We start from the raw sequence: 12380 nt of genomic DNA on the forward strand, positions 1-12380 counted from the left end.
CTCTTAAGTAAAACCTGGTCTAGTAAATTCTGCTGGTTTGATGCTAAATCAGACACAAGAGTACTTTGTCTGGTAACTTCAAAACAAAACCCAAACCCCACCGCAAAACAATTGCCCACCCTTGCTTTTGTGCTGCCTAAGTGTCAACAGTGTTTTGGGCACTTTAAACATAAGTATGCATTGGCATCCTATGTAGTCAATGGTGTACGCATGTGTGTCTGATATGAGAATGCAAATGACTGTCTGAAGTAGAATTTTATTTTTGTAATTATTAATTAGGTAGAGAGTAAATGTATCTTTTGCATATCTGTGCAATCTGTTAATGTTGATGTTTTGGGGTTTTTATTGTAACAGATATATACAAAGTTGCCGTTTCAGTGGTTATTCGTACCTTTTGATACATAGCTACTATTTAAGAGAAAGCAGTACTGTTTAGCATTGTTTTGGTGTTGCTGATAATACTTAAGGGAGACAATGAAGGCTGGGACGTATGTGAGCTTCCTTAAGGCTTTTGTTGCCATGTAGCTCACTGAAGGCCTTGTGTACAGCAGCAAAACACCAAATTTAAAGTTTGGATTCAAATAAGTTAGAATACAATAAATAATAAGTTGCAATTTTTTACCTCATGAGCTGTGTGCATGTCTGCTTTATTTTGCATGAGCTTTTCTTAACACCTATTCTTATACTTATATACGTATTTTGTTTTCCAGTGGTGGTCTAACAAAAGAACTGAAAAATAGATGTTCTAGAAAATACTGTTAAAAGCAAGTACATCAGATATAATCCCTCAACTCTTAGTAAGATCATGCTTTTTCAGTTGCCTCATTTGCCGGCTGTAGCATCACACAGTAAACAATGAAATGTTAAAAGCAACATGTGATAAAGATTGTTTTTCAAAAGAGTATTTAAGATATTTTCTGTAGTCTTTAAAATATAAATTCTTTTGTCAAAAAAAAGTAATTTCTTAATTTCATCATGTCCTACAGCTAATGACTGACAGTAACTTCTTTAAATGCACAAAATGAAGGATAATAAAAACACTGATTTTGCAGAGTAGATGTGGTATACAAGTGTAAATGTCATGCATTCTGACGCATTGCCATGTTTAATACTAAGCTATTAAAAAAAATGAAATTTGCAAGGCTATTTTAAACCTGTATAACAATGAGAAGGCTGTGAAGAGAACTAACATTTTCAAGCATTGTGTACTCATATGGCTAGAAATCTACAAATTTCCCTGAAGCCCAAGTTGACTTTTAGAACCTGTTTTTTGGTGCAGGTATATGTCTGGGTATAGAAGAATTTCGTTGTGGTAGTAATACTGAGTAATAAAGTTTTTGCTCTACTGTCAAAATAACTTCAAAATAGACTTAAAACTTTTGCCAATTTGTAATTTGTAATTAATAAGCATTCTTAATATGGTAGAAGAAATTCTGAATCCAAATGTTTAACTACAGTTATCTACCAGGTCTGTGGTAGCATCTGGCTACTAACACAGCTTAAAGACATTTTGTAGTTAGAGTGCAGATTAAGAGCAAGAAAGGTAATGTTATTGTGACTAAAAAAAAAAAAATCCCCAAACGGTCAGCTAAACAGTTGATGGAGTCATAAACCTAAATGAGCAAGAAAAGGACCTGAACTATCATGAGAAGACTGGAATAGTGACCACTGTGTATAGGCAATAACCTCAGGTTAGTCAACAATTCGACTAACCACTGGTAATTAGCATTTGCACCCCCAAATTAAGACTTAGAAGAATATGCTTGAGGGTGACCTGGGGAGATGTTAGAAAGCAATACTACTCCCGAGAAGCAGGACAGGAACGGCATCTCTAGATTACTGACGTAACTAGCGTCCAAATAGTCTGCTATGCAGACCTCGTGGCTTCTTAACGCTCTACTCTCTTTACGTGTTCCTCTTGAAAGTAAAAAGTCTTGTTTTGCTTCACTTCTAGCTATTTTTCTCTTCTTCCTGGTAATGTGTCCCCAATCCGTGTTTTCTCGTAGCCTTCAAGATGGTCAGCAAGGCCAGCAGCCCTCCTCCCAGGTCAGAGTGCAGTCCCGCCCCCCTTCCCAGGCAGCTGTGCTCGGCGCTAGCGCCTCCTTGCTGGTGAGAAATGGGAGTGTCCACTTAGAAGCATCACATGCCACTGCATCTGCTGTAGGCGGTAGCAGTTTGCACGATGAACTTGGTATGCAGGCCTTATGTAACCTTGGTGACATGGAAGTTTTAATACGGCAGATATATCGGTAATAACGCGGTGAAAATCAGCTAACCTTAGCTTTGTTTCTGAGTCTTGTAGGTGCGTTTCTTGGAATGCTGTACTGCGCGTAAATTCCTTGCCTTTCACAATCGCCTTTCCAGGCACTTTCTCTAACACATGCATGATGGGAAACGCTCCAAGGATGCGTAGCTACGAGCGGTGATGGTGCGAGAGCTTTCGTGACTTGAACTACGTAACGCGTGTAATGCCTAAGTTTTCTTGCGTTGTCACAGGTAGCTGAGCAGAGATTGAGACCAGCTTTGGGGATCTTCTGGTTCCTGAAAAAAATATTTGTTACAGTCCCTAGGAATTCTTGATCTTACCTTTTTTAGATGAGTCTTGTTTAGCTGCTGTTCAAAAAAGAAATCCTCATGTAAATGGGAGTGCTTTACTTGTCATGTACACCTTAATTTAGGAGGCTGAGATTGGAAGAAAATCAGAACTCTTTCTTGTCTCAAATGCCATCATTTCATGTAGCCTTATAGTGCTCCTTAGTTCTTCATGGTCCATTTTATGTACTATTCTTAGCTATTTATGAACTTTTGTGCAGCTAATACAATTGCTAGGGAGAAGGAAGTTAAGATGGTCATTGTAAGTGACTGATCTCCTGCGACACAGTAATGCAGGGGCAGATGTGGAAAAATTCCTGATGGGAACCTTTGCAGCTATCTATACATGGCCCGAATTACTTATGACTTCAGCATTAATATGGAATTTTTCTTCAAATTATTAAAAAGGGCATCTCTAGAACTGACAATTATTAATGACAGTATTTTGAGCCGCTGTCAGCTGTAATAACCTAAAAGTACAGCTTAGCTCAGAACACTGACAAAACACTTGTTTTGGAACTTAACTGTAACCCAGTACTAAAAGATAAGCGAGTTATCATCTTATTCCACTAGTGGGGAGGATGTCAAGAGTTGTCAGGCTGTGGTACCACTCTAAATATGTGTTTGGCTAACAAATTGCCATTCTTCTGCACCATCTAGCTGTAATATAAGGGAAAATTGCATAGAAGCAAACTGAAAACAACCCTGACATTCTCTAAGATGTTTTATATAATTTAACTACAGATGTGGTAAATACACATGATCTACTTATCCAATAACTTTCGTTTTGGATTCTGTGGCTCTACTAGTTTCTAGATAGAAAAATTGAGACTTCCAGCTCAACACTTGTATGTGTTTCTGAAAGTTGTCACATGAAACTACAGATGTCTTTACTTAATTTGGATTCTTCTTGTTTGAAAACATATTGGTATATAAGTCTGAAATTCAGGGATACTGGTTATATCTCTCCAAGGTTAATGTTGAGATTTATTCTTAAAGCCACCGTTATTGTATTTGAAGGATTTGGTTCATCTTGCCCAAAATACAATCAAATTTTACATAATTCAAGATTTAATACACAATCTAGGCAAGTCTGACTTTCTTAAGCACTTTGATTTCCACAACAACATAGTAACGTAAGTGAATCATTTCAAAATTCAACATTGCATTCAGGCTCCCTAAAAAAGCATATTCATTGCACTTGGTATGTATTGGAGTCTTCAGCAATTTATATAACTAAATTCTTCTGAAATTTTGTCTGTACTGTGCTTATAGTTATATGGGACAGCACATTGCCTTTGGGAGGCACAAAACTTCCAGGATCTGCTCAGTTAAAAATCTGATGTATAATAGGGGTTTTTTCCCAATTTGAAGCTCCGTGTCTGTTTAGAAAACTTCCATGAGTGAAAGCAGCTGTTGTAGGCTAGATTTGTTTTTATTATTTTAGGAAAATCAAATTTTCTAGTTTGCATAGCAGACTGTGTGACAGATAGTGTCTTCTGTTAGAGTAAAATGGTTGGCAAAATGGCGCAAGGTTTCACATGCGCGATTCCTTTATCAGGCCTGACAAGAAGGCAGAGTGGTTTTCCTTGTAAGTGGTACATGGTTTGCTTGGGTTTTTGTTTTGGATTTTTTATCTTCAGTCAGGGATGAAGTAACACTACTGCTCTGTTTCCCTTAAGTCTAAGGCTGTTGGTTTTGCTCTATTGTCCCAAGATACATTACAGTGACAGATGACCCCCCTTTACTTTACGTTGTGTACGGTTTGGAGGTGCAGGAAGGTAGTAGTTTGTTTTTTCTTTAACTTATATTCTGATGCTGATCAAAGCAACGTAGGCGATATGACCAATTCTTTGTCACTGTGGAAATCACTGTGACTGCCCAGGGCAGAAAAAATGTTGAAAATAGAGGCTGGGGAAAAGACATGGAAACAAAACCTGATTTACAGCAGCCGGAAATGTGACAAACATAGTAGATGGGGTTATATATCTCTGTACAATGCATATAAGAACTTCTTACTGGAATTCTATTAGCATATTCCAGCTCTTCTGGAAGACAAACAGAGCATGTGTTAATTTAATTTAAAAGCCCCCCCATTTAGGACTCCTGTTTTTGTGCACCAATGCAGTATCTGCTTCTGCACTTTTGCCATTTATGTGTTGATGTCAAGCTGCAGCTCTTAACAAGACATACAATTTTTATTTTTTTTGTTTGCTTTAAAGATTCGTGTCTGTTAACTTGATTCTGCTGGCCTATTTTATGAAGGATGAACCTTACTGTATTATGCCTAGCCTACATCCAGTCTGGTGACTACACAGTCGTCTTTAACTGGGCATTGTCCTGGGAGTAAGGCAAGAGATGTTTTGAGGTATTGTCTTGAGTCTTCCAGGTTTGAGGTAGAAAGATTTTTATCAATTATGTTGTTGTTTCGTGAGGGAAGAGGGGGAAGGCAACAGGATGGAAAGGAAAGGTGGCAGACCAAGTGCCATGATTATAGGCAGGATTAACATAATATGAATCCAGAAAGCAGCAAAACACATACTGTGACTTAAGTGAATGACAGTCTTCACAGCACAGTGTGGTAGTACTGATGTCTCAAGAGTCAGCTATTAGTGAGAATAAAAGGCATGTAGGTGATGGGCGAGATTTTTCAGTCTTTGCAGTGAAGGCTGTAGGTGTTACGATTTGTGAAGTAGTTCGGAATCCATGTACTGAGTTGTTAGAACAGATGTCCAGTTTCTGAAACTGGGTGAAATAACAGCCTCTTGTCTTCAGCTAGATGATTGTTTTTAATATTGCTTTTGTGATTTAGAAGAACTGGTCATCTGGAGCTTTGCAATACAATTACAGTGCTATGTTGGACTTCTGGTTGTATCACTTAGATGCAAGCAATAACCTTTCAGACTTACTGAAGTCATTTATGAAGGCAGTTGGATGGTCTTGAAGATCAAAACTTTTCTTTAAAGATAAATGTATATAGATTACTTGATTAGAAACAATTTAGAATCAATTCCTCAATACCTTTTTATAATTAAGTAGATGTAATTTATTTGGGATGGATGGGGGAGTATTTTCTAAGGTACAGGTAGAAAATAAGTACTCACTTCCCATTGTTCCTATTGAAAATATCTCGTAGTCTGTGGAATTCTGCATAATAGTTAAGTTACTCTTTTGACAAACTTCATAGAAATAAAAAATTAACCGCTTTGAAGCATTCTACCTGGAAACTTAGAAGTTTTCATACTGCAGCTGAAGGTAAAATTTTGACCTTTAGAAGTGATAGCTCCTTGCCACACTACAGAGTATGCAAATTCTGATGGCTTTGGTTTTGCTGACTAGGATTCAAAAAATATTATCACAGGTAGTAGATGAATATATCTTGATCTAAAGTCAAAAAGCGTTAGCAGCATTCAGAACTAGTTTAAGATGTTTGAAACGAAGTAGTAGTAGTTGTTAGGTGGGAAACGAAGTAGTAGTAGTTGTTAGGTGGGAAACGAAGTAGTAGTAGTTGTTAGGTGGGAAACGAAGTAGTAGTAGTTGTTAGGTGGGAAACGAAGTAGTAGTAGTTGTTAGGTGGGAAACGAAGTAGTAGTAGTTGTTAGGTGGGAAACGAAGTAGTAGTAGTTGTTAGGTGGGAAACTGGGAAGTGTGCTGAAGATGACTTAGCTGAAGAAATGATCAGAGCACCATTTTACTTGGATCCTGAGCCACTTCAGTCTTCCAGTTTCATCTGTGTAAGCTTATCAGCCTGTTGCTTTCATTGATTCCTGTAACTGTGGGAACACCAGCTTGTACACTGAACTGTTAAGTGGTTGTCTCTGGACTTGGTGATGAGATATTTTTGTCTTTTGAAACAAGTTTTCTTGTTTCAAAGGAACTGCATTCATCTTTTCCTCTCTTTATATCAGAATGAAGATGTGTTTTGGATTTCTGTGCCTAAGTATCAATGACTTGGTTTTGTTATTTTTGTAACCTGGTCCAAATAGAATATTGTTTGGGTGACTTTAATTTGCAAAGAACTCATAGCTTTCCCTTTGAGGGGTGGGGGAGAAGTTACAAGCATTTCTGTTTAGTGGACAAACGTGCTATTGGGCTGTATTTCTTTATTTTACAAATAAACTTCCGAGTCTGCCATTTGTTCACAACTCGATAAAACTACAGTCCTTAAAGAAAAAACTTTCTTAAGCTTCGTAAGTGTGATGCTATTAAAAATACTTCAGAGAATGCCGTGGGAGAGCTAGGAATGGGAGGGAGAGAAAATTACCAGGGTAACTAAAAATGTGAGGTATATCCATATGTATTGAATCTTGGGAGCATTGGGATCCTTTATTAGAGTTTGAGTGTGCTGTGTGGAAGCTGTTACCTCGCACAGTTTAAAAAGTATTTAATTGACGGGACTTTAGAGCTCAGCTGTAGAATCTCCAGCCACACCTTAGGGTTTGCATCCTGAACAGCACTGAATAGTCCTGTCATCTTTTCTATTTTGGGTGAGTTGAGGCTTTTCTGGAGAGACTTTTGATTTAAAACAAACAAAAAAACCCAACAAAACAAAAACCAAAAGCAAAACAAAAAAGAAGGAGCCAACTTTGATTGGAAGTCTGTATAAGTAGGGAGGTGAATTGCAAGTATGGCAAAACCCGAGTCTGTTTTGTAGTTTGTGTGTAAAGAATTGGAATCAAGTGTTCTGTCTGTTTGCTACCTCTCTATTAATGAGGTTTGTTTTATCCTACCATGGCCATGCAGTGCTTACAGCAACAATACAAATGCAGTAAATTTTGACATTCAAAGACAAGTTAGATGTGAGGGAACTGTAGATGCTTTCTAAATTGAAGTGGTTTATGCTAAAATTTTCCATAGTTGGAGGCCCCTTTCAGACATTTCATGAGTGTAAGAGTTCAATAAACCTCTTTTGAAACAATTACGTCTGTATTACCTCAGCCCAAGAGAATGGGAAGTTGTATCTTGCAAGTAGTATATTCTAATTTCTGTGACTAGAATTTTAGTAATTTAAAACTTAGCTTAATTTCCAGGCTCTCAATTCAGTAGTGCAAAAACATGAAGAATTTAACCCAAGTTTCCTTGTCTCTTTTAAGGAGTGGTTGCCCAGATTTTTCCATAGTAATGCATAATTTTGTCCTGACTAGAACCTGAAGCATGTTATCTAATACCTTCATGTTTGCTGTTGAATTATTTTTTTACTGATGCAGCTAAGAAATAGCCCTGTGTAACTAAGGTTATTTATTAGTTGTGGGGAAGAAGATTCCTAATTTCTTGCACTATTTTAAATTTTAAACTTCAGTAACAACTCTTTATTACACTATGCTTTAAAAACCAAAGGATGTTTAACTGAAGCTCTTCATTAAAATCTTAACTATTGAGGAAAAAAACCCTAACAAGTGAACTTTCTACTTGTATTTCCTTACAAATGCCTATAGCAGATGTAATTAAATATTGAGAAAGAGCTGAGCTCTGATGCGTGCTGTATGTGACTCCTGAACTATGTAGCTGACTGCCTTGTCAGAATGGTTGGTCTTAGCACAGCTGCGCTATGTATCTAGTTGGTCTGAAGTGCCCCCTCTGAGTGTGGAAAGCTTTATGAAGATATTTTCAATATACCAGTATTTTTCCTTAGTTTCACTGGTTTTAATCATCCAGTTAAAGTTTAATGCCCTTGTATTCAAACAATTCTAAATTGAACTTTTTTGTCTGTGGGTCTGAAGAGAAGTAGGAGCAGGATCACAGTGTGGTGTGTTGGTTTGGTTTTTTTAAATATATCAAAAAACACTGTCAGAAACAGGTTATGTTCTTGCAGAAAGGAGAAAGATTGGAAGCTCTGATTCTTGTTAGGTATTTCTCCTGGGACTGCTTGTTATACTGTATCAACAGAAGAAGCAAGAGCTGCAAGACATGCGGCTGAGGGCTGAGAGGTGTATGCAGTTTTTGCTTTAGATGCTCCTAAGTGGGTTTTTTTTGTTTTGTATAAGCAGATCTTAAAATATTGCATGCTTTGCATCATGGCTTAAGAAGCGTTTTGAGCTAGAAGAGATGGAGAAGTTGGCAAGAACACTTCATATGAGATCAAAATTTCAAAATCAGCTTCCTGTGTTCAGAGCTGAAATATATTGAACCTGGCCTTCAGGGGAAATTACAAACCTTATCTCTCTGATCAGACTATTATGGGAGAAAGGCACTGTAAAAACATCATATTGCGAATAAGGTAATTTATCATTTGAGTTATAATCTCCAGCTACTTTTTGTTAACTATATATTTAGGAATAGCTTGATATTGTTCATTCAGAAAGTTTTTAATAACAACTTTAGGAAATTATGGTTAATGGATTTCCAGTAACTCCAAATGGTTTATCTGAGAAATTAGTTTGCAGTCTTCTGTTCTTACACCAGAGCGTTTGCTTCTGGCTTATAGAATAAATCTCTGCCTGCTATTCCTTTTTTTAGTTTTTCTAGAGGTGGAACTTATGAAGCATCTCTGGCCACTTCTTTCACTCTTTGTGTTTCTTATCACATAGACACATGCCTCTCAAAAGAATTTTATTCAGTACCTGTGAGGAATCTCTGCTGTGGTTCTTAAATGCTGATAGCGAGTGATTTACTGATTGTTCTACTAGGGGTGGGGGAATGGAGAACTGAAGAAGGTGGTCATTGCAAGTTGTTCACCTGGTTATTCTTCAAGGGGGGGAGGGGGGAGGCTTACATTGTGCTTATGTTGTGTTAATGGTGACATCTTGTAAATATGAACTCTTAAAATTTAATTCAGTACTGCAGTTTACTGTATGTATGCCATGTAAAACAGTATGAAAGAGGTCTGAGTAGCTAATGTCTTGTGTGCTCGGACACATTAATGTGTAATCACATTTTATATTTTGACACCAATGTAAATTTAGATGTCCAAATTGATATCAGTAGTAAGTCAATAAATAGAAACTAGTGCCAGTGGGATGAAACACTATATGAAATTCTGACCTGTTTTTTACCTTTTCTTTAATAGGTAAGTTCAGTTCTACGCTCTACGAGACAGGGGGCTGCGACATGTCACTTGTGAACTTTGAGCCAGCTGCAAGAAGAGCATCCAACATCTGGTGTGTGTGAAGGCCAGTCAAGAGTGATGATTCTTGTCTTACTGCAACCAAATCTTTGACTTAAATTTTAAAAGGTTATTTAGTATGGACTACAAAAAAAATCAGTATAAAATACTATCCATATACTTTTACTTTGAAACCTAAGTGATTTTTACTAGAAGGTGACACTAACTGCATAAATAATCTTCTCCACTTAAATAAAGCTCAGAATACGAAGACTACTATTAGCTTAAGCAGTAAATGTCCAAACTGAGAACTTGACAAATGTGTGTTTGATTGGCTTATAGAAAGCCTTTCTTAAAGGATTTAATGCAGGTTTGGGGAAAGTAGGTGGCTGCTGACCATAATGGCTATTGATTTATTTACAAATGAACTTCCAATTGTGAAGCAAATGTAAACTGATAAATTTGTTCTTAAGTTCATAGATGGCATGAAACAATACATGGAAGTGTTAACATGCCTGAGGTTAAAATTTGACTTACAGTTGAAATAGCCAGCTACATACTGGAAAGTTCATCTGCTGTTGGAAAGATGCCCTTTCTTTCTCTGAAGGCACAGGAGGCAGAAGAAAGAAAAACAACCCAAAACCTCCCATGCTCCCCCCTACCCTAATCCACTTCACTACATAGAACTGCTCTGAAGCTATTGCGTCATGCTGAATGCTACAAATTTCCACTGTGTATAGGTGGAATAGCTATTGGAATTATGGAGTAATGAATATAAAAGCTCCTATCTTCAAATCTTTCCTGTGAAAGTGTGCAAGCGCCTTTTGTAGACTTGAACTTTGACAAAAAGTTCTGTATTCCTTGCACAAAGCTGCCAATGCCTGCCTCTACTGCTTGCATGTTCCAGATGCAATGGCTTTGCTGATGGCTGCTGTTGTGAAGTTTTATGTGCTAATGGAAGGAACAAAATGGCCACATCTAAATAATCAGATCTCAGCTTTAGAGAATACTTGAGTTTCAATGAAGTAAAATTGATAACAAAGAATGTTTTTATCTTAAGGCAAGGAACTGAAGGAAAGTTGCATAAATTTGATACAAGTCTTACAGCCATGTGATTTACATGGAACACAAACATCCAAAAGCTATCCAAATTGGGCAAAAAAAGCAATGGTTGGATATGGACTCTCATACAGTAAGAGAAATTTCTGCTCATCTCTAATGAATGGAAATTGCAAAGTAATTTTGCTCTTCTTACCAGAGGTTTAAGTTTATTTAAAGTTAAGATTTTCAAAAGCAATTTAAGATGAACTCAGTATACTTGTGTTAAGTATGTACTATTTTTAGCAGTTTTGGGACCTTGATAAAAACAGTATAGAATTAACAAAAACTTTGTATGTGAATGCATAGTGGACTCTGCACTCCTTTAGTGGTGATGCGTGTTTACACATCAGTGGCTAACAGATTATGAAACATCTTTGTTTTTCAAGTGGAATAATCACTGTCATGATAATCCTTGTTAGACAACTTAGGGTGTTGAGAAAATTATACCAAGGGTAAGGGTAAAGAGTCTCCTGATTTGCTATAGCTACAGAGTTTACCACAATGCGCAAGACTAAGAGGATACTTGTATTTAAAATATGTGATCAAAGGAAAAACTTGAAAATTTTATCTAAAAATCTTTCTTTAAGGAGTCAAAATTAATTTGGGAGACTAGAAAATTTGAGTGGCCTGTTGAAATAAAATGTAGTTTTATAATCTGAAGTCTTTCCCCTGTTCTTATAGTGACACGGACTCTCACGTATCGAGTTCTACCTCAGTTCGCTTTTATCCACATGATCTAGTAAGTTTTTCTTATTTATTTTTAAAGCATGCAAAAAAAAAAACCAGAAGACTTTCCAATTTTATAGCACTGATTAATCATCCTGTGTGGTAGTTCTTTGTTCTTAAGAAGGATTTCTGCCTGGGTTTAAATGAAGATAAAGTATTCATTTATTGTTGCAGTGTCTTCATACATACAAACCAACTCATCTTTCTGCATAGCACTTTAAAATTTAGATATAAATGGTTTCTTCTGATCTAAAGCATAGTGATTTTCTAAATCAAGTGGAAATTGGGTGTTCTGAGATACCTTGTAAGGTTTTCCAGAGATGACTGGATAACTTGGACAGAGTTTTCCTTCCGAAGATTAGCAGGCAGCAGAAAGAATAAATGTCATGTTCTGACCAAGAGAAACTTCAGTCATTTCCCCAAAAGGAATTTAAAAATCTGTTGTTGGAATCTGCTGTACAAAATCTTAATTCATACGCAAGGAGCGACTTGGAAAAAAGGCAGAGGCTTATGCTGTTTCATACTGTAAATAGCATTAAAACTCCTTAGTTTTGTGATCTCAAACCTTTTATATTGTTGGCAAGTCCAGACATACCTGTACTCTTGATTCTGCTGTGTCATGAAAACAGTGCAAATGGTCATGATTCTTAAGCTAGGAAACCAAAGTAAAGTATATTGAAATACCTAATGACCTAATCAAGAGGGAAAATGAAATATGGATTCAGCATCTGGCAGAGGAGCTAGAGACCTCCATTTACCTGACTGTGCCTTTGATCAAGAGTGTGCTTTTCAAACCTGGTGTCTGCTAGAGGAACTTTCTTTGTTTTCCACCATCCCCCTGGTAATGCCTCTTTTTCTGTTATGTGCTATTGGTTTGCCAGCATGGTACCGTCGGAGGGAATGATTCTGTTTAAGGCGA

At 36.9% G+C, this 12380-nt stretch overlaps 1 protein-coding gene across 8 annotated transcripts in view; it reads left to right on the forward strand.

Moving 5' to 3' along the window:
* Positions 1 to 12380, forward strand: part of PCNX1 (pecanex 1) — a 92873-nt gene that overhangs the window by 37059 nt on the left and 43434 nt on the right. For 4 of the 8 annotated variants that reach the window (XM_049825107.1, XM_049825109.1, XM_049825108.1 and 1 more), the window contains exons 8-10: positions 2007 to 2191; positions 9599 to 9689; positions 11417 to 11474. In XM_049825107.1, coding sequence (XP_049681064.1) covers positions 2007 to 2191; positions 9599 to 9689; positions 11417 to 11474 — 334 coding nt within the window. The remainder of the gene's footprint in view (positions 1 to 2006; positions 2192 to 9598; positions 9690 to 11416; positions 11475 to 12380) is intronic. The other 4 variants (XM_049825113.1, XM_049825114.1, XM_049825110.1 and 1 more) reach the window with 2 other exon arrangements.

Source organism: Accipiter gentilis, chromosome 22 (genome assembly GCF_929443795.1).
Source record: "Accipiter gentilis chromosome 22, bAccGen1.1, whole genome shotgun sequence".
In the NCBI taxonomy this organism is placed as follows: Eukaryota; Metazoa; Chordata; class Aves; order Accipitriformes; family Accipitridae; genus Astur; species Astur gentilis.